Source organism: Mustela nigripes, chromosome 4 (assembly GCF_022355385.1).
Source record: "Mustela nigripes isolate SB6536 chromosome 4, MUSNIG.SB6536, whole genome shotgun sequence".
Taxonomy (NCBI): domain Eukaryota; kingdom Metazoa; phylum Chordata; class Mammalia; order Carnivora; family Mustelidae; genus Mustela; species Mustela nigripes.
In genome coordinates, this window is record NC_081560.1 from 89,965,167 (window position 1) to 89,987,361 (window position 22,195).

The 22,195-nt window shown below is 41.6% G+C and overlaps 1 protein-coding gene and 1 long non-coding RNA gene across 8 annotated transcripts in view; one reads left to right on the plus strand and one right to left on the minus strand.

The window, feature by feature from the left end:
* Positions 1–22,195, plus strand: part of LOC132016048 (uncharacterized) — a 54,010-nt gene that overhangs the window by 23,835 nt on the left and 7,980 nt on the right. For 2 of the 7 annotated variants that reach the window (XR_009403878.1, XR_009403873.1), the window contains 3 exons: positions 2,714–4,143; positions 6,743–6,865; positions 21,926–21,990. This is a non-coding gene — a long non-coding RNA (uncharacterized LOC132016048). Of the gene's footprint in view, positions 1–2,713; positions 4,885–6,742; positions 6,866–7,461; positions 7,477–21,925; positions 21,991–22,195 lie in introns of those variants that run through there. The other 5 variants (XR_009403879.1, XR_009403872.1, XR_009403875.1 and 2 more) reach the window with 4 other exon arrangements.
* LAMB4 (laminin subunit beta 4) overlaps positions 1,335–22,195 on the minus strand; it is a 90,529-nt gene continuing 69,668 nt past the window's right edge. The window contains exons 27-34 of the mRNA XM_059397049.1: positions 21,765–21,970; positions 20,967–21,128; positions 17,141–17,285; positions 13,629–13,836; positions 10,855–10,993; positions 7,853–8,026; positions 6,399–6,552; positions 1,335–1,747 (exon numbers count right to left, since the gene is read on the minus strand). Coding sequence (XP_059253032.1) covers positions 1,608–1,747; positions 6,399–6,552; positions 7,853–8,026; positions 10,855–10,993; positions 13,629–13,836; positions 17,141–17,285; positions 20,967–21,128; positions 21,765–21,970 — 1,328 coding nt within the window. The 3' untranslated portion in view covers positions 1,335–1,607. The remainder of the gene's footprint in view (positions 1,748–6,398; positions 6,553–7,852; positions 8,027–10,854; positions 10,994–13,628; positions 13,837–17,140; positions 17,286–20,966; positions 21,129–21,764; positions 21,971–22,195) is intronic.

Genomic DNA, 22,195 nt, shown 5'->3' on the forward strand with positions numbered 1-22,195 from the left:
CTTGCCACACTGTCTATTACTTGCATAGTCTCCTAGCACTGCCAAGCTAGAACAGTTGAATGTTGCAATTGCAAACAGAAAACCATAATCGTCAAGTTAAGTGTCTCATCTGTCCATGGGTGGAAGTCAGTATCCTGGAGGGAAGGCTGGAGTGTCTTCTACCCTCTATGCTGGAGTACACGCTTAGATTTTGTGACAATCTGCGTCGCAACTCTGGTTCAGGTTGTGTGTCAAGTTTCCAGATGTCTAAGTGCTGAATATATAGAGCATTGCTATCAGGAATTTTGAGAGAAATTTCTGGTGGGCTTTTCGGTAGAAAAATTTCACTTTGTTCTTCAGGCTCTCCAGGGAAACTGCAATTTTCCTAAATTACGTATGTTTTAAGAAATTTCATATTTATGTGTAATTCTAAAACCTCTTCCTTGATTATAAACCCATTTTTTATGAGTCAGTCCTTAAGGAAGATGGCTCCAGCTGCTTTCCTCTTTCATACATCAATGTTGCTGTCTATTATTTCTTATTCAAAACTGTGGGGCCAAATTCCCTTACAATAATCCCTCTGAAGGATGGCTTTCACAAGCAGAAGCGAAGGTGCTCGGTTATATATCATATATGCAAAAAAAAAAGTTCATGCAAAATCATCGACCCATTTTGAAATGAGAAAATCTGATCTTTCACACTAAACAATAACAATGGGATTGCTGGTCTTTCAAAAATCAGTAGCGCATTTTACAGAAAAACTGCTTACAGACAAATTACAAAAAGTATTTCAATATTTGTCTTTTTGAATATTGTTCCAGTGCCGTTTGGGGCAAACAGAACCCTTTGGTTGTGAGAATGAATATAGAGGGAAGTGGGTGGAAAAAGACATTACATTTTGAATTGTATGCATTTTGTTCAAAATAATCGTTTTAGAGATAAAGCAAATCCAAATTAAAAATAATTAATAATTAAATAATAAATAATTAAAAATAAAACCCAGGCCAGTCTAGCACATGCCATCCAGATTCATTCTATCCTAGTGTTAGAGACATGGATGTATTTTAGCTTAATTTGTTTACATTTATTTTTATTCTGCTTTATTGTTGTAAGAACATTTAAGATGAGATCTATTTTCTGAACGTACATTTAAGTGTGCAATACTTTGTTGACTTATATACAATGTATAGCAGAACTTTAGAATTTACTCATTTCACTTCACCAGAACTTAATGCCCATCGATTAGTAATACTTTTACCCCCTGCAAGCCCCATCCCCCCACAGGCAACTTATTTCACACTTTGGTTCATTTGACTAAAGTGATAATTAGTAAACAGAATACTTATTTTGTACTTGTCATAGGTAACACATTATTTTTACATTATGAAAGGGAAAGGAGAGCAAGAGGAAAGGTTTCTGAAGCCAGAGACGATGTCTGTATTTGCTCCTTTCTCTTCCACGTGGAACAGCATTTCCTTGGTCCAGCTCAGATCTTTGGCTAGGAGCGGGCTCCGGAGCCGGAGGAGGTGGGGCTGACTCTTTCTGTTTCCCAAGTTCAGCACAGCTCCTCAGGCTTCCTTATCAGAAGCCAGAAAAGAAGGCAGAGGCCACTCACCCTTTGCCTCTGCCTAAGTATAGCAAGTAGCATATTTATTTCCTTGCTCGACAATCTCGTTTTTAATGGCAACCACTTGATCTTCCAGCTGTTTCAGTTGCTCCGCTTTTTCTTGTCTACTCAGATGCAGATCTTGGATCTTCTTTTCTAAATCTGAAACAAGAAAATGAAGGAAAGGAGAGATTGGGTTTTGGTGGATTCTTCCTGGATACCCGCCTTACATGAAACACGGGGATTTCTGTGCCTCTTAAAGACATATTTAGCTGTGCGTTGTGATTCAACAGACAAAACATGTATTGTCACCAGGCTTCTCAAAGTTTTCACACAAATCAGAACAAACTGATGTTTTTGTCTAAAAAGTATTTTACATCCAATGGCATCTATCAATGCCAGTCAAAAGCTTGTTAGAGTTTGTTAGAAATGAAAAGGTGGAGGATGAGCCTTGATTGGACTTGGTGACTATTTCCACAGGTTTGCTCTTGCTGCTTTAACTTCACTTTTTAACATGTGTTCACCACTTTAGGGGTTCTCAGTCTTTCAGTAAAAAAAGACTGACATTTTCATTTCTTCATTCTGCTCTGCGGATATTCAAGCTCTTGAACAGGAAAAGCAAAGTGATGCCTTCCACTCTTACCCATCCATCTGTCCATTCATCCATCTGTCCGTCCATCCATCCATCCATCCATCCACCCATCCTTCCAATTTACCCACTCTTCATTCAACAAATACCTGGTAATTATGGTAAGCCCCAGCAAGGATCCCACAGAATATTGGATGGAAGAGGTAGAGAGGGCCACAGTTAAGAGTGAGAAGTGCCTTTAGAAAAAGAAACTTCTCGGGGCGCCTGGGTGGCTCAGTGGGTTAAGCCCCTGCCTTCGGCTCGGGTCATGATCTCAGGGTCCTGGGATCGAGCCCCGCATCGGGCTCCCTGCTCCGCAGGAAGCCTGCTTCACCCCCCCCCCCCCTCTCTCTGCCTGCCTCTCTGCCTACTTGTGATCTCTGTCTTTCAAATAAATAAATAAAATCTTAAAAAAAAAAAAGAAAGAAAGAAAAAGAAACTTCTCATAGGTTGAAGTGGAACTTCTTAAAGAAGGAAGGTAAATGTCCCACTTTACCCAGACAGGTCAAACCTGGATCATGAGGAGGGAGTTGTCAAACTAGCCTGGAGCATATGTTTAGAGCAAGGAACTGGATTGCGGAAGAATTTGGAAACCATTCGGTGAACAAAAGATGAAGATGAACTAACTGGTGATGTTTTATGTAGAGAAAGAAGAAGATTCGGGGCATGTCCTGTCGTTATTTTCCAGTATTTGAGGCCTAGGAAAGCAGAGGAAATGTATTTTGTCATCCCGAGGAAATAGAATGAAACCAGCAGGTGAAACCTCCGTGAAGGAAAATTTTGTCTGATTTTAAAGAACTTTCTAGCAGTCACAGCTGTTCAAAGAAAGAGCTGCTACCGGAGGTGGTGAGCATCCTGTCTCTCAAAACTTAAATATAGATCATTTGGGATTGAAAAAGACATTCTGCACTGGACGTGTATTTGTACTAAGAGGCAAAAAGACCCCTGCGCTTCTTTCATAGAAGTCAGTGAGGCTGTGCGGGTTCCTCTTCATTCGCCTCCGCATTCACATCCACTCTCCGTCCTGCTCTGTCCTGGAAAGCTAGCTTTGGTGGATGACATCATCGGGCTCCCGGGATCTCTGGAGTTCATTCACGCTTGGCCACCGGACAGTTCAGAGAAGTGATCCGGGACGGGAGGGGGCGGGGAGAGTGAAGAGGCTGTCCCCGTGGAGCCGAAGGGTTCTGGCAGTCCTTCCACCTCTCCGCTTAGCCTGCAGGGAGGCCCCGTGCCTTTGGCTCCATCAACCAGACAGCGACGTCAGAGCATTCGCCCTCCCTCACCCCTGCTCCCTCTAGCCCAGGGATGCTGACGGCTTCTCAATGAAGCCAGTCACACAACACCTGCCACACCCTCAGCGGAGTCTCGGAATTCCTGTGAGTTTTTAAGAGTTCCTCCCATCAAGAAGTAGTGGTTATTTGCCTTCTTCCCTCAAACCGGGTCCAGCTGGGCCTGTCGGGGTGACCAACAGGAAGTAAGAGAAATCAATGCACAGGACCTCAAGAGTCTTAGGGCTCCCCTGCTCACTGTCGGGACACCTGACCCAAGCGAGCTGTAGAGCCTGCTGGGCTGAAAGAGCCCGTTGAAAGAGGGCCCAGCATCTCAGTCAAGCTGACCCCAGACTGGCCAGCCAATGCACCCATCAGCTGAGAGCAGCTGCTTGGGTCACCAGGCACAGACCCGCAGAAGAACCACCAAGGCAACCCACAGAAAAACCAGGCATGGTTGTTGTTCTAATTCCCAAATATGGAGGGAGCTTTGTTATTCAGTGAAAAGATAACTGAGCCAACTCTGGCTCAGTGATCCAGAATTATCTCCAAGTGTGCTGCCCGGTTCTCGCTGTGACCCAGACTGGCACAAAGTTCTGTGGAAGGAACCTGGCTGTGGCCTGGAGGCATTTCTCCACTCTCTCCACTTTGACCCTGCCAAGGTAAGGAAAGGCTCCTTTCTGAGGTCCCCTGGCCACTTCTTCCTACCAGGGGGAACTAGAGGGCCGCCCTAGTGGGCCAGACCCTTCTCCAGTCACAGCGTCAGCAAGGTGGCCAAGCCGATGTCTTATTTTCCTCCCGAAGAGAGCCAAAAAAGTGGAGTGTATGGTCTTAGACCTTGTTTAGAAGGAAGGTCCCTGACTTCTCTTCTGACCTAATTTCAAAAATTGTGGAAGTTCTAGTCTATGGGAATAAGTGGAAACAATTTGGGCCTCGATATAAAACGTGAGACAGAAAATATCCTTCCTATTTTTTTGTTCCTCCACTTAGTTCTGGAAATAACAGCAACTGACTTTTGAATTTTTCCTGGTAATTCCTTTTTAAAAGTATTAGGAAAATACTGGAAAGGACAATTGTGTAAGTCATATAAATGTCAGAGATGTAAATAAAAAGTGGTGTTTTTCCTCTTCACTCTCCCTCTCCCCAGAAATGATGAATGTTAATGATTTAGTATGTATATTTCCTGACTTTGGCCCATACCAATGTTGCATTTTCATTTTTTTTTTTTCATGTCATGGTGGTGATATGAGTGGTTCTAAGGCCAAAGACTCATGTTACAACAAAGAAGCGTTATAAGTGAGGAATCTTGGTTGTTTGAATATCTTGAGAGTTACTTATATTCCAAATGAATATGACTAACTTTAAAGTTTTGGAGACAATAAATGCTACCAAAAGTAAAACTAGACCACTCATCATTGGCTATTTCTTGATGATTTCGAGGTAGTTGCTAAGGGCATGATGCCTTTCCAGAAAAACTATGAGTACCTGTTGTGGGGGAAAAAAGATTCTAATTAACTTCCTGATTGTGTGTATTCCATGTTTACTACACTGGGTGTGCATCCAAATTTCTATTTTTGATCAAAATCCTGGTCCAGACTATGGTTCCTTCTGGAATGTTACCTACAGATCTGTATGAGATGACTAGTGCCTTGGGATCTAGATCATAGGGATTCTAAAGCAGTAATTTGCATGGGAGGAGAAAATAAGCAGCATAGGTTAGGACAGGGTTTCCTAAGTTTCTCAACATCCACCCTTAGAACTCTGGTCAAATAATTGTTCATCACGGGGCTGTCCTGTGTATTAATGTTTACAAGAGTCCCTGGCCTGCATCCACTCAATTCTAGTTGTACCCCCTAGTTGTGAGAAGCAGAAATGCCTTCAATACTTCTGTCCCCAGGGAGGGAGAGAAAATCATTCCTGAGTGAGAACCAGGGTGTAAGGAAAAGGGCATTTCCGGTTGACCGAAGGCAATGGGCATTTGTTCCGACAAACACAGTGAAGACTCCCTGATATCCTTTGAAGTAAAACCATGCAAGTGTCTTGTTATATGTCAGTCCCCCACCCACTGACCAAATTCCTACTTCCTTGACTCGGTGCGCTCATAGGTAGTTGAACTGTGCCAATGATAAGTTGGTATAATTTCTACCAGGAGGGTGGAGTATTAGGTTACCGTCAAATTGGTGGAGTGTGTAATAGAATCAATTGAGCTCCCATATGATCCAGTACACCCCTTCCTGGGTATATATCTGAAGGTAATGAAATCCATATCTTGAAGAGATTATCTGTGTTCCTATGTTCATTGCAGCATTATTTACAATAAACAAGATATGGAAGTAACCTTTATCCCATCAATGGATAAAGAAAATAGGGGATGGGGTGTGTGTGTATAAAATTCAACCATAAAAAAAGAAGGAAATCCTGCCATTTGCAACAACATAGATGAACCTGGAGAATGTCATACCAAGTGAAAATAAGCCAGAGAGAGAAAGACAAATACTATATGCTCTCGCTCCTATGTGGAACCTTAAAAAAAAAAAAAAAAAAAGGGTTAGAACTCACAGAAGCAGAAAGAACAATGGTGGCTGCCAAGGTCTAGAGGGTGGGGGAAATGGAGAGAGGCTGGGCAAAGGTACAGACTTCCAGTTTGAAGATGGAAAGCTTCTGGGGATCGAATGTTCCGTGTGGTGCTGACTTGTTGACAACATTGCATTGCACCGTACATGTGTGTCGATCTTAAGCATTCTTGCCATAAAAAGAAATAATAACTATGTGAGCAGATAGAGGTGTTGATTACCTTAATCGTGATGATCATTTCACAACGTGCATGTCCATCAAATTGTCACACTGTACACTTTAAACAGACACGATTTCACCTGTCACCCTGACCCCAATACAGCTGGGAGAAAAGAAGAGTTACCTGCTATTCTTCTTATCTTGTCCTCTGTATCTGTGGCCAGTTTTTCCACTGCACCTTTTAGCTGATCCACTTTTTTCAAAGTAACCTTTGTCAGTCCTACAGAACCAGTCTTATGTTGAAGAGCAGTGTATTGGTTTCTCAGCTCTGCAAACTCCTGCAACAGAGCCACACACTCCCATCACCAGAAAATATTTATAAGGCATACACCCACGCATGATATTTGCCCGATACTGTTCCAAAAAGGAGCAAGAGGAAAACCGTGATCCAGTCAATATGCTTGAGTCACTCTGACACTTCCAGGCTTTAATTTGCATTGTTTGTTTTATCTTTTTTTTTTTTTTCAGGCTGAAAAACTCCTCAGTTTTGGTTAATTAAAATAAAATTGCTTTGTTATAAAGCAGCAATCATGACTCCGTGCGAAGGCAGCTATTTATGGGACACCAGTCATTTGCCCTAAATGACTTAAGGTGAGAGATACAGAGGACAGGAGCAATGCCTTCCTGCCTGTGACAAATCTCTGGGTCAGCTGGGTGGGACAGCAACCAGGGAAGGATGAAGGGCGGAGTGATCAGTGACGCTTTACAAGCACGGGTAGGTTTTTGTGGGCAAAAAGGTACGAGAGATGGGAGGCGGGAAGGGAGGTCCCGATGTTAGTACCAAGAGCTCCGTGGCCATTCGAATGGCAATCTTGGGGGTCAGCCTGGGTGGTCGACAGTCTAGAATCTGGAACAGCTTAGTGAAGCCCAGGAAGGGAAATGGAGAGAGGATGGACAAGTAAATATGTCTCCCAACCTCCCTTCCATAGAAAATGTGCTCAACTCCCCCATCTGTGGGAAATTACCCAGCACATTAGGAATGAAAAGCAAGAGAATGGACCAATTGTAAGAACACTTTCCCATTTTTCCCGTGTTTAAGCTACCCTATTAATGCAACCAACCAGAGATATCCTCCTGAGAAAATGAGTTGATAGTTTCTTTCAGCAACCTAGATGAATAGGGTATTTCCCACAACTGTTTAATTAACTCACTCTGACTTTTGTAACTTGACCTATTCTGTTTGGCAGGTGACTTTCACTTCTTTGTTTTCGTGATCGGTTATGTGATTGAGTTAGAGTAAAGGGTAAATGCACCCAAGACAGACCAATGGCACGAATCCTGAACATCTGAAAGGAAGGAAACACTGGACGAGGATACCACTGGTAGTCCTAGGAGTAGGAGATGCGGGGAGGAAACACTGCATCCTAATTTGGTCAAAGGACTTCTGTCTTCCCTGGAATCACCCTCCATGACAGAAGAGCCTTCATGCCCATCGGGATCCCTACTAACACATGCCAGTAAGCGCAGTCCTGCATTAAGGGAACTGCTGATAAATGGCACAGTGAGCTGAGGTCAGAGGATTAGCCTTCAAAGAGGCTCTGTCTGTCTGCTCTTGGTGGCACCGGCGGGGCTAATGACCTGCTTGAGGTCCCCGGCCTGGCGTTGGGCCGATGCAGCCTGAGCAGTCACACGGGCAGCTTGCTCTCTGTTCCTCTGCAACTTGGTCTGCAGCCCGGAGAGCCTGTCCTCCAGCACAGACGACTGCTTTGCTAAGTCCCACTCATTCTTGGTGTGCTTGGCTTTCTTTTCGGCCTGTTGTTGATGGAAAGACCAGAGAGGAGAAAGTGTCTTTAGGTAACAGACCACAAAAAGACAAATGATATAATTACCCCTCAGCAAGTAAGTGCGGTAGGAAGGGAGAAGGAATCGCCCCTTCGCTTTTCCATTAAAAACAATGTTGTAAGATAATATTTCAGACAAACACAAGGTCATAGAAGCAACTATGACACGTATCCATGGTGGCCGCGTTAAGAATAAAGCCCCACCAGCGAGCTAAGCTCTCCTCACACCCCCTCATTCCCCACAAAGGTAACCATTATCCTGAATCTAACGCTTGTCGTTCCACGTACTTCTAGTGCTTTTTTCTAGATCCCGCGCAGCGCGCCTACCGTGCGGTATTTTCTTAACTTTATACAAATATATGATGGCTGCATATTTCTGCAACTTGAATTTTAATTCAAAATTATGCTTGTACAGTTCTTCCTGGCTAATTTGCATAGCTCTTGTTTATTCAGTTTCAGCAATTTAAAGCATTCCATTGTTTGAGTATACAATTTATGTTCCTATTCTCCTGCGGATGTGGGTGGCTTCTCATTTTTCCTCCTTACAAATAATAATAAACATCTTATCTTCCTTGCTTCTTTCCGTGGCTCTATTTGTCCCATCTAGCAGTCAGATCTGACTGGTCATCTGTTAGCTCTTGTATCTTGCTCTCGGGTCATAATTTCAACACCTTCTTTGATTTTTGCAGGCATAACGAACATTCTGATTTTGTATTTTACATGGAGTACCTGTCTTATCCGCAGACTCTTGTTTCCTGTTTCTGGTGCCTCTTGCTCGAGGCAATTTGTTCTTTTATGTGTTCTGGGAGACATTTTTGAGGCTCGGTTTGAAGGTGCATTCCTCGGGAGGGGATTTCCGCTGGCCTCTGGCAGGCATCTCGGGGACTATTAGTCCACAACCACTTTAAGGCCCCACTGTTGTCGGGGCCACACAGGTAGTGTGAATGCTACCCTTGAACTCGTGTAAGAGCCAGCCAGTGGTTAGCAATTCTTAGTGAAGACCTCCCCGACAGCAAGTGTCTTGGCACTGTGCCTGCGCGTGCACACGTGTGTGTGTGTGTGTGTAGCTGTGTGCACACGTGTGTGAGTCCACGCAGCAGTAGGGAGTAGCAGCTGAACATTTCACTGAGGATTTTGCCTTTCCAAGTGGGGGTCATATGCTCTCCTTGCGTGGGCTTTGTTTTCTGTCTCTGCTCATGGTGAGGATTAAAATCAACAGCTCGGGCGCCTGGGTGGCTCAATCATTAAGCATCTGCCTTCAGCTCAGGTCATGATCCCAGGGTCCTGGAATCGAGCCCTGCACTGGGCTCCTTGCTCCGCGGGAAGCCTGCTTCTCCCTCTCCCACTTCCCCTGCTTGTGTTCCCTCTCTTGCTGTGTCTCTCTCTGTCAAATAAATAAATAAAATCTTAAAAAAACAAAAAACCCCGACAGCTCTCCCACACCAGCGATTGGCGGATATCCTCCGCCTGCCATCAGGTTCATGCTTTGTTATCTCTCTGCATTCATACTTAGCTGTCGTGGTTAGCCTCTGAAGATTTCCTCCATCTCTTTCTAATTCAGGTATGTATTAAATTAAAAAATATATATATATCCCAGACAACATTTGGGGTATTTTTCTATTAGGAGGGTTCAGCAGGAACCCTGGCCTACCATATTTGTAGGGGGTAGGGGGAACTCCAAAAACCTTCTTGTTCCTTTGGACGTATTTTTTTTTTTAAAGAGCACAAATCTACAGCCTTTCTGTAAAGGACCAGACAGTAAATGTTTTATGCTCTGTGGCCCATGAAGTCTCTATTGTAACCACTCAGCTCTGTGTTATTATGGTGCAAAAGCAGGCACAGACAATACGGAGCTGGGTTCCAATAAAACTTTGTGATTTTGGATAAAAAACAAAATAAAAAAACAAAAACAGTATGCCCATTTGACCCACAGGCTGTATTTTGCCATCCCCTGTTCTAGCATATATGCCTCGAATGGGAAAACCTAGAGGCCTTCTTTGTTTTTTGGGGGGGGGTTTGCTACCCTATATTTGCAACCTGTTCAAGTCTAACCTCTTTATTTCCTGGTGCACTACTTCCTGTTCTGTCCCTTTCTGCTTTTCTTTTCAAAACGCGTGTATTTAGATCTGTACAACCCAGCTGAAAAACAGAGACTGGGAGCTGGCATTCTAGGGGGAAAGGGAAGGACCAGAGGATGGAGCCTTGGAGGAAGACACGTCACACAGCTTGGAACTAGGTCCTATCCTGTCCTCCCACTGCCAGACTTCCTCTCCCAGATCCATAGTGTGGGTTAAACCAGGCCTGGCTCCCACCAAGCTCTGGATGGAACACTATCTTTTGGGTGAGATATCCTTTCAGTCTCATACTTGGATGAGATTTCATGCCAAACCTGCCAGTTACAAAAACCTGGCAACAATGAACTTTATTTCTTTGCCTTGTGAGCTCTAGTAACTCCTATTGCTTTCCTTGGAATCAGAAGGGATAAACCCCCGCCTCAAATATATTTTTAATTAGCTGTGTGACCTTAGGCAAGTCACTTAACCTCTCTGAGTCTCTGTTTCCTCATTTACAAGCTGGTAGTAGCACCTGCTTCGTCCCCAAGGAGGGGTCAGCAATGACGAATTGATGCCGTAAGAACTCCGTTGAACATCAGTTAAATGCATCACACCACCCCCCTTTCATTTTGTCCTATAATCATCCCATCAGGCAGGTCAAGCAAACATGACATTGGCACACGTCAAAACCAGGCTGTCTCCCCATTCAAAATCTTTTTCAGTTCGTTTCCAAAAAGATAAATACCTGTAGTGTGCTCTCTTTAATTTTCTTGATCTCCGCCGTCAGCTGTGTAATGGTAGAGTTTACCCATCCTTGGGTGACTTGAACTTGTTGCAACTCATTCAGCGTTTTGTCAAGGTTTAATAGAACATTTGCTGCTTTTCTAAGGTAGGATATTAACGTGTCAGATTAGATAAATACACAATTATTCATTTGTTTCACCTTGGGAGTCCCTTTGGCTCTGCAAAAAACTTAGCTGAATTATTTATAAAGCAAATTTAAATTGCTCTTATGCAAGACCAAATCCTGAAATCTTTATTTTGAGAAATAGGTAGGTTGAAATGCCAATAACAACAATATATATGCATATCAAGTAGAGACAGGTGTGAAAATCAAAGATACAGGTCTTGTTTATTCTTAATCTGTCATAACGAGAGAGGCTCGAGGACCATCACCGGCGAGCTTTGAACAGAATAACTATGCTCAGCCAGTTCCCGTTCCCTAATTTCTCACACTTCAGCCACACTCTAAATCCTCACCACAGTGGGGGTGGGAGAGTTAAGGGGCCCCACAGACAGCAAAGAGAACTAAAAGCCCTCCTTTTCCAGGCTGTGTTTATTCAGGTTTATTTAAGCTCCACTGACATTCTAGCTGCCAGGGGCCCCGTCGGAGGTTAAAATCACAAGCATTCCAAGTGATTGTCTATTTTACAGAAATCAGCTCACCTCAAGTCCACACTCCCCAGATACTTGGATCTGTGGGCTCAAGACCACCTTTGGAGGAATGTGCCAAGTGAGCGAACTATCAGATAGACCTTTGCAGAAGCATAATTAGAAATGTGCGTGGAAGGGAAAACCAGCTAAACTGCAAAACATCCCCTGCCCCATGCAGCCCTAACTCTCCTCCCAGTGGAGTCTCTCTATTTTTAAAAAAGGGTCTATTTTTTTTTAAGAGCTGTTTTATTTTTTTTTAAAGATTTTATTTATTTATCAGAGAGAGAGGGGGAGAGAGCGAGCACAGGCAGACAGAATGGCAGGCAGAGTCAGAGGGAGAAGCAGGCTCCCTGCGGAGCAAGGAGCCCGATGTGGGACTCGATCCCAGGACGCTGGGATCATGACCTGAGCCGAAGGCAGCTGCTTAACCAACTGAGCCACCCAGGCGTCCCAAGAGCTGTTTTAGATTCGTAGCAAAAATGAGCAGAAGGTGCAGAGAGTTCCCTGTACCCCCTGCCCCCCAACACTCACAGCCTCTCCAGTTATCAACATCCCTGCCAGAGGCAGACATTTGTTAGCACTGATGAACCTACATCGACACATCACAGACACCGAAGTCCAGAGTGTACACTGGGGTTCACTCTTGGTGCTGCCCATTCTGTGAGTCTGGACAAATGTGTAATGACATGCAGTCATCGTTCTGGTATCACACAGAGTATTTTTACTGCCCTCAAAGTTCTCTCTGCTCCACCAATTCATCCCTCCCCTCAGCCCCTGGCAACTACTGATCTTTTTCACTGTGTCCACGGCTTTGCCTTTTCCAGAATATTCTATAGGTGAACCACACAATAGGTAGGCTTCCCCTTTCTTTACTTCTTTTCCTTACAGGTCCAGAAGAGGTTCAGGAGCCTTCCTTTCTCATAACATCCCCCACCATATCTTCATATTTAGTCTTCTTCCTTTAAATTTTCAATGTAACTACTTTTAGAGTAAATTGAGAAAATATCTAAAAATAGAAAAAGAAAAAGAAGCAGAAGTGGAAGAAAAAGAGGAGGAAGAGGAAGGGAAAGAAGAGAAGGAAGAACAGGAGGAGGAGGAGGGAGAGGAGGAGTCAGCAGCACAGAAAGAGCAAAAAAAAAGACATTATCAGGAAGGGAAAAATGTACCATTAACCATATCACCTTATAAGATATCAGTACATTCTAGCATTTTTGTTCTACAATTTTTTTCTTTCCACGACGGAGACCGTCTTCTTTATATACTGTTACCTTGTTTTTAAAAACATCAACAATCCCTGCATATTACAAAGAACCTTTCCTCAGCATCATTTTTAACAGCTGTGTGACCGTACTGCACTTACTTATTCTTCCTGATTGTAAGTACCAAAGCCAGAAGGGGTTGGGCTCATGGGGAGGTCTGGCACACTTCAATTATCCAAGTGGCAGGGGACATGGAGAAGGCAGGTCAGCCCTCAACTGTTGGGCGTCCTGACGTGACGACATTGCCACTACCCAGCTAAAACCTAAAGCACCAAGATGCCTTTTCCGTTGTCTTGGCTAAGTTGGCAAGAACAAAAGGAAGCATGAGTTAATGAACTCCATGTACCGTATCTGTAGTTTTACTCCCAGGTTAGTCATGAGGCGCTATCTTTGATTCTTCTATTCCTCGCCGTCATATATTTTTAGTGTAGTCTTAAAAAAAAAAATTTAGATCTTTCAAGTACTGTCTATTATGGTAAATGTAGAAAGCATCAGACATAGGTCAGCAAGAAAGGGAAAAGACACCCATATTCCCACCACCTGTTAAGATATTGGCAGACAGCTAGTTTATGGCACGGATTGGTATAAAGACTAATAGGTCACTGCAAAGGTATTCCAAGTCTGTAGCAAGTGGGAAACAAACATTCCTGTCCACTGCCTCCCAATTCCCCAGCTTCCCGAGGCTCCTGCAAGCAGCTTAGCTCTCACCCTGGGCACTAACCTACTGGACAGTAATTTCATTTGAATGTTAAGTAGCTCCTCACACAGTTGGCCTTTTAGCAGCTGTCCTGGGCAAGCAAGATGAGAACATGAATACTATACTCACTCAGCATCTTCTGCCTTCACCAAAACCTCCTGGGCTTCCTTGGCTGCATTATGTAGCCTGTCTTCATCTGCCCCATTGTCCTCACAGAGCAGCATCAGCTTCTGCACTTTGTCAAGTTCATGGGTTAGATTCTGCGATGTCATGGGTAGATGGACATCAAGTACGCGATTTGCAACCTTCTCTATATCCTCCGGAGGCACGTTTTCCTCTTAAATAAGAAGGTGGTTTTAGGTCATCGCGTCTCCTTATTAAACTGTATCTTGTAAATACAACCCCAATGAACTCGAAGTCAAAAGTACATGCAGCTGATTATGTGTCCCTGGGACACAGGGATTAGACTGTCTACATCCTGTAGATTCTTCTTCATCCCCAGTTTTCCCTTCTCTCTGAAAGAAGCACCATTCATGTAGTGTTGAATACACGCTGCACAAATGGTTGCTGGAAAACTGAAAACCTACAGGCTTGCGATGTTGTGTATGTTTTGCGAAACATCCTCCTGCGAACCAGTTAAGTCCTGGTTCAAAAGCAAGTACAACGGTTAGATGCCTGTCACCAAGATTTGAATACGAATGAATGAGACATGGGGAAGCATCAGGTCTGGACCCAACAAAACTTGATTCTAATCCTCTGTGACATCAGAAAGGCTCCCAGTTGTTGCTTGGGACAACTCTACCTGACGCTATCACTCAAAGTCCTATTTCGAGAAGGGAACTCGACAATAGAGAGTTAAGACCCGGATGAGTAATGGGTTATCTGGAAACTGTTAAATATACCACTGCCCTGCTCTTCAGGAAAACAGAATCAGCCTTCCCTGAGAACGGAAGCAGCAGATGGACTGTTAGGGTCTGGGATGCTAACACTTTGTGTCGCTCTGGCTCCTTACGGAGGCATAATGCTGAATCCCTTGCGGGAAGTCGGAGATCTAGTCCTCAAGGGGCTGAAAAGGGGGAAGAAAAGCCATTCCATATCAATATTAATAACATAAGAACAGAGATGATACACCGAAGACAAAGTGATACGGGATCCAGAGGGAGGAGAAAATATTTCAAGAAGAACCTCAAAAAGGCACATAAGTTGAGGCTGGAGGACAGCAAAGTTTGTACCTATGGAAGTGGGGTAAAGGCAGGGGTAAAGGCATTCCAAGCTGAGCGAAACTCAGACACCAAAGTTGGCTGCAGCAAGAAGCCGTCCTCGGATCACTGCTGGCGGCAGAGAGTGGAGTCGCAGTGCGGGGCTGCACGTCCCGAAAGGCTGGGAGCAGAGCCCAGGAGCCTTGACATGGGAGGCTGAGGAACTTGGAATTTCTTCAAGAGGGAGCGGGCACCACAGACACCTTCCAGCATTTGACAGACATGACATGAGTCTATATCCCTTTGGTAATCATTTTGTTCTAGCTTTTTATTTAAAATAAAAGGACTATTTTACTTCCTGTCATGTTTTTGGGAAAAAAAAAGTAATGAGATTATTTTGTGTGTGAGTAAATCACTCTCATGATTGAAATAGCATGTACTGTACTCAGAAGTTGGCTCTTGAAAGAAAGAGTACTTCCTTTTATTAAAAAAGTTCTAATAAAAAGTAACTTTAATTTGGCCCCATATTCATCATCAAACATTTACTGGCATTTGTTATGATATCGTAAATTCAAAATTTTGATATGGGCCTTGTAGGAGAAGTGGCAGCTAACTTTGTCCATGGTGAATTTCAGACCACAAGGAAAATACAAAGATGGTCAAGACGAGCAGAGGAGTGCAGCCACCATACAATTTAATAACACTTGGATTTGGGCTTCATGGAAAGGATAGAGGAAGAGAAATTGGTGAGAGGAGGGTACTGCTTCCTGGGGACCAAGGGTCTTGGGACCCAGATCAGAGATGTGTCTTTTACAGAATAGGATTTTTCCCTTTGCCTAGTCTAATGTTTGTTGTAATAATCTGGAGGTTTTTTTTTTTTTAATTCATTGGGGTAATTAAACTTTTTTAAAATTAGAGATATATTGGGGCGCCTGGGTGGCTCAGTGGGTTAAAGCCTCTGCCTTCGGCTCAGGTCATGATGCCAGGGTCCTGGGATCGAGCCCCGCATTGGGCTCTCTGCTCAGCGGGGAGCCTTCTCCCCCTCCCCATCTCTGCCTGCCTCTACCTACTTATGATCTCTCTCTCTCTGTCAAATAAATAAGTAAAATCTTAAAAAAAAATTAGAGATATATTCAGCAGCAATGCCAATGAGACCAGTAAGGGAATAGTCTCCATGACCAACGGCATGAGGTGGAAAGCAGCAGACCTTGCCTTCTGAGCCATCAGTTGGGGCCCAGAAGCATATGGTGCCATTTTGCATGACTGGTCTAGCAATTTGGTTTTGGTTTGGTTTTGGTGCCTCAACTGACCTATATCTGCAGAAATAGCTAATGTGTTCCTTAAACCAACCAGTTCCTAGATCTGTGTCTAATCAATACCAATCCATCCAGCTAACACACTAAAACAAACAAAATGTCCAGTAGACCGATCTCATCCCATTCATTTTTACTGATTATTTTGGTCATTTTTACTGATGACTTGCGCTGCCTCATTTTATTCTTATTTCAAAAATCAGGACTTGGGCTGAGTTCATATAGTATCTAGAAACATGGAGATAGAAAAAGCAATTGGCCATAGGAGTCTCTTACTACTATTAAACAGATTCACAAAGTGGTTGCAACGATGGTAACAGACATCCCAGTTGTCAGCTGATTCACGTGAGGAGCATTAAGTTATTGAATCTGGGAGATGGTGATGGAGAAGAAAACCTCTTATGATTTACTCCATATACGGTCATACCCAAGCTGGATTATTTGCAGAGAGGGAAGTTTCAGGTCAATTTCCAGCTGTACTATTTCATTTTTATCATCAACTACTAATTCTCTGTAATTTAAAATAAACTTCTTAAATAATAAAAGTGAACTTCTACAGTAAGGCACAATGAGGGATAATAGCATCATAATTATAATAATAAATGGATCAAATTATTCCTTTCAGTCGATCACAGAGAACCAATAGGAAACTTGGAAAATAGTCTATAATAGTTAAAAACTGATATTTTAGATACCACCTCCCTATAGTATTTGGTATACTAACTGAAATCTGGTATGCTTTGATCTTACACAATCTGTCAGCAGAGAAAATCATGGAATCATAACATTAAGAAATCTGATAGAATCATCATGTTAGATTTTTTTTCTTAAAAAAAAACCCCACTTTAAGCACCCACTTCATTTGTTTGAAATTTTAACTAAATTCTAGGACTTTTTACTAAATTGATCTTGTACAGATAGCCATATATTTTTTGATAGAATTAATATTTGGGAATTATTTTCATTAAGAAATTTTATATCAAAGGGTACATCATGTTTCTGATTTAGGCATTTCATTTCCACTTAATGCAATTTGAACTCAGTTATGATGTTTGAGTATATATTTAAAAACAAAAAACAAAGAAAAATAAACAAAACTAGTCCCAAGTCATCATATTTTTCTAATTACCTGACAAAAATGTTTTCAGTTTTTTGATTAAGAGATTCATTTTCTCTTCTTCAGATTCACTTTGATTTTTCATATTTCTCAGTTTCTCATTTAGCTGTAAGGCACTGTTTTTGGAGATTTCTGCCAGTTTACTTACATTTTTGAGCTGGGATAAGAAAAAAATAACAATGAGGAAAACACAACAATTAGGCACATTGTGTGATGTTTAATTACCTAGTTGGACCAAAGGAAACTCACTAAAAACAAAAGAGGAGCATAGAGATTAAATAAAAGATTCATTTTAAGGGATTTCTCTATAAGGTGATGTTATTTGTTTTCATTATCATGTTTGTTTAGTGTGAATTTATCTTGTGGTGTCTGGCTGGCTCAGTTGGTAGAGCAAGTGACTCTAGATCTTGGGGTTGTGAGTTTGAGCCCCATGTTGGGTGTAGAGATTACTTAAAAAAATAAAATCTATAAAAAAATAATGTGAATATATCTCTTCAAACACTTAGTGATCAAAATTATTTGGAAACCATGCTGACCTAGTGCTAATGACTTTTCCTGGTACAAATGTAAAACAAAAATTCTGTTTTAATGAGACTTTAGCATTCTATAATGTCAGCAAATTACTTGGGACTGCTTACAGTGGTCATAATGTTTAATAAGTTAAGAGCATTTTCTTTTATGTAAATTAAAATAATTACTCTTCTTGACATTCCTTAAATTGAAAAAATGTACTTACTCTGAAAGCTAAAAAAGAAAGCATTCCTCCTTTTAATAAACGAGTTTGAACTCAGAGCAGGCTACAAAGATAAATTCCAAACCTCCTGTACACTTGGTGGAGGAATGATAGGTCTAAAAGTCTTGCCCTCTAGAAGTGCAAAGTTTTAATTATGTGGTTTGAGAAAACTCCTGAGCTTTTCTTGACATTCCAACAAATTAAAGAGGAAAAAAAAAATAACACCCAGAAAGCAATAGGGCAACATCAGCAACAAGTTGAGCTGTATGGAATAAATTAATTGTGACAGAAGTAGGGCTAATTAGGATCAAACACAATTAGGAAAAAAAAGAATCTCCCTGTATTTCCTCACAAAAGGAGCCAGCCTAATTTGAGCCATACGGATTTTTTGGAAAAGGATTTAGTTGCATTCATTGGAAATGATGAAACGAAAAAAATATTTACATGATGAAAAATATGTATCTTCATTTTTTTTTAGAGTTGTCCCTTAATTTTCCTAGAACTTTGAAAATCTTAGAATGGTGAGCAGTTGCTGAGAGAGATCTTCAAAGTTCCCATCATGAGAAAAAAATCTAAGTGAGGGGATAGATGTTAATCAAACTTCCTGTGCCAATCATTTTGCAATATATACATCTACCAAATCATGTATGCTTAAAACTAATACAGTGTTCTATGTTAGTTATCTCTCTCTCAATTAAAAAAAAAAAAGGTTAGCGGTAAGAACACATGAAAGTAAAATGAGAATTCCACAAATAAATACTCTGGACAGGAAAACACAAAATTGTAAAGATGAAATCTGTGTCAATTAGTCGATGCTGTATTCAGAGAAGAGATTGCTAAATTACTTCACTCTGAAAATATCTCTCTGCAATCCATCTTCTGTCACCACTGACTCCTGAGAATTCTCTCACAATCTTTCCTGGCACTCTTCTGCCCCATCTAATCAAGAGGGAAATAGCACACCATTTTATCAACATGAAAACCCCCCGCTCCCGCCCTTCCCAGTTCTTCAGTTGGGCGCTGAGAAAGCCAGATCCTGCTAGAACATACATCAGGGGCTATCTTTTAAAAGTAAAAGCTTAACACAGGGCTATTTTAAATGGTGTGAGGTTTCTGGGTTTTTGGTTTTGTGGTTTTTTTGGTTTTTCTGTTTTGTTTTGTTTTGAGAAGGGGCAATAAGGTGTAATCATTTAAAATTACGTTGAACAATTCAGGATTGTTTTAACCACCAGGATGCCAGGCCAGGATCGTAGGCACTCAAAGAATATTTATTGGAAGAAGGAAGAGTAACATCTAAGTGAAAACTAGGTAGCAACTCAGAATTATGACTATGTAAATAAAAATTTGCAACATTCAAGATGTGCTGGTGCTAATCAGAGGCTCGCACAGGACCTGGATTCGGGAGCTTGTGGAGCAGGGCTTGGGACCAGCTGGGGCTCAGGCTCACGCAGGTGAGGCTCAAGGAGGAAAGTGTAGCTCTGTGTGCACATGCATGTGCGGGCAAGCCCATGTGTGCACATGTGTGCACCCACGAGTGTGAGATGCACACCATATCTTAGCCGTGGTTCTCAGCTCGTTCCCAAGCTTGGCCTTCTATCCTCCTATTGATTCTGAAACCGTTTTATTCAGGAGTTGGTTTCTGTTGCTTACAAACAGGAATGCTGACTGCTATAATATTTAACTTACATATTTTGGGGTGTGTAGATATAATCTCATTGAAATAATTTTTTATTTAAACTCAATTAACTAACATATAATGTATTACTTGTTTCCAAGATATAGGCCTATGATTCATCAGTCTTTTATAATACCCAGTGCTCATATTGTTGGTAAAGAAATCTAGCTTTTTTTTTTTTCTAAAGATTTTATTTATTTGACAGGCAGAGATCACAAGTAGGCAGAGACGCAGGCAGAGAGAGAGGGGAAAGCAGGGTCCCCGAGCCAAGCAGGGAGCCCGACGCGGGGCTCTATCCCAGGACCCTGGGATCATGACCCAAGCCGAAGGCAGGGGCTTTAACCCACTGAGCCACACAGGGGCCCCAAGAAATTTAGCTTTTTAAGAGATTTTTCTTCTTCATCAAAGACTCTATATATAGTGTCAAAAATGGAGCCAACTAGGGTACACATCATCATCATGTTACAAGATGAATCCAGTTAGTCACAGAATACCTAAAATTGTATTCAACATCTCCAGGTGAATGTGTAATGTATTCACACATACACACACACACACACACACACACAAAAACCCAAGGGAAATTAGGCAATTAAAAATTATTCTAATTTATCAATATGATCAGAAAAATAAATGAAAACAGTTCAAGTTATTAGTGACTCAATCATCAGGTACTTAAGTATTAAAACTACTATTTCATGTCTAACAACATTGGAAGGAGTACAAGGCCTAAGGGTGTATCCCTATTACAACATTTTCTATATCAAATTAAATTTTAACATTGGAATTTGTATATTTAGCCCTTGAATTTTTACAAATTAGTCTTTACTTTGAGAAATCTAAAGTTTTCAAACCTTTAAGGCTAAGAGCCTCCCATTTTTTTATGTAGTGTTTGCTAGAAAAGAAACATCCATGTGAGTCAATGTCCTGCAAACATAGACTTTTGAGTTCTTTCTCCTCTCGCACTCTCTCCATACACACACACACACACACACACACACATTTACACACATATATGTGATACATATATCATAGAAAATGTCAATATTCACATGTACTTATAAATGTACATTTATACACACATCTGTATTTTTAATCCTCTGTTTCCAAGCGTAAGAGCACCTAATATTGGACGCCTGAGTGGCTCAGTCATTAAGCATCTGCCTTCGGCTCAGGTGATGATCCCAGGGTCATGGGGGAACCTGCTTCTCCCTCTCCCACTCACCCTGCTTATATTCCCTGTCTAACTGTGTCTCTCTCTGGCAGATAAATAAATAAAAGTCTTAAAAAAAAAAAGAAAAAAAAGAACACCTAATATCTAGAATCTACCCTTTCAACTAGAAGCTAAATGGTTGTTTTAAACATTTCAGTTTGCTTTTTTCTTCCTATTGCTGCGGCTTTACAAATAAAACAAGAGAAGCCATATTTACCTGGTTCTTCCAACCCTGAACCTGGTCGCTCAAATTACGAATTGCAGACTCTGCCTCCTGAGCTTGCTGGAGGGCATCTCTCGAGAGGGGCGGGGAGCTGCGGCAGCTGGGGCCATCACAGAATGCGAGCACGCAGGGCATGTCCCTGGGGTCTGCACACACCTCAAGGGAGAAAGGATTCATGTTGAAAAGTGACATGTGGGCAGGGTTTGGCTGATGCCATCCAGGTTCACTGGAGTCACTCAGTGCTCTAGGCGTAAGTGTTTCTTCGACAGTGGTTCATGCTTAGCACGTGGACACAACCTTGTGAAACGTGTCTCCAGAACAAAATACCTGAATCCTTTGTTGTCAGCATCAATGCATTTTTACGCTCAGAGTTTTTGGAGAAAACAGTCAAATATCTAGCATTTATTGCATGTTAATTTCTTTCTTTCTTTTTTTTTTTTTTAATAAAAATTACCTTTTATTTACAAGGAAGCAAGAGGAGCGAATGTCTATAATCTGTACCATTGTGGAAAGAGCAAATAATATAAATAAAGATAAGATAATAAAATCAAGCCACAGTCTTACTCTGAATTTTCTCAAACTTTGATTTAGAAAATAAAATAATAAAATACAAATTACCATATTTATATTATTTGTATCTTATATAATACAGCGTATCTAAATTTAGGTTATATCTATACACTTACAAAGTCTAAATAAAAAAATAAAATGCAAGGCAGGAAATACAACTGAAGAGACTTGTATACCAAACAGAAACCACAATGCTTTTACCATACCATCATGAACATTTACCTTTTCTTTCAGTCTTTGGATATCTGGTACCGTAATCTGCTTCAGTTTTTCCAATGACGAGTTCTGTTTTGAGGTTAGCGTATCGAAGATGGTAAGTAAGTCGTTTCTGGTTTTTTCAGAGTTTTTTATGATAGAAATGGTTTCATTACTTTTCTTTTCAGCAGATGATGACGTCTGATAATGCCTCTTGATGTCCTCTGAGGAATCTACATTAATGCAAATTGAGGTAGGGTAAGTTTTGTGAGAATAAACGAAATTCCATACCAGTTATCAAGACAATCTTTTCACAGCGTGAGTGTTGGTTTTGCCCTTTACTGTCTGCCTATATCCTTCAGCAAACTGGCTCATCTCCAGATCGCTTGCTTATCTGTAATTCGTGAGGACTAAGGGAAACAATCTGAGAGTCTGCTCTAAAGTGTTCCACGGATGGA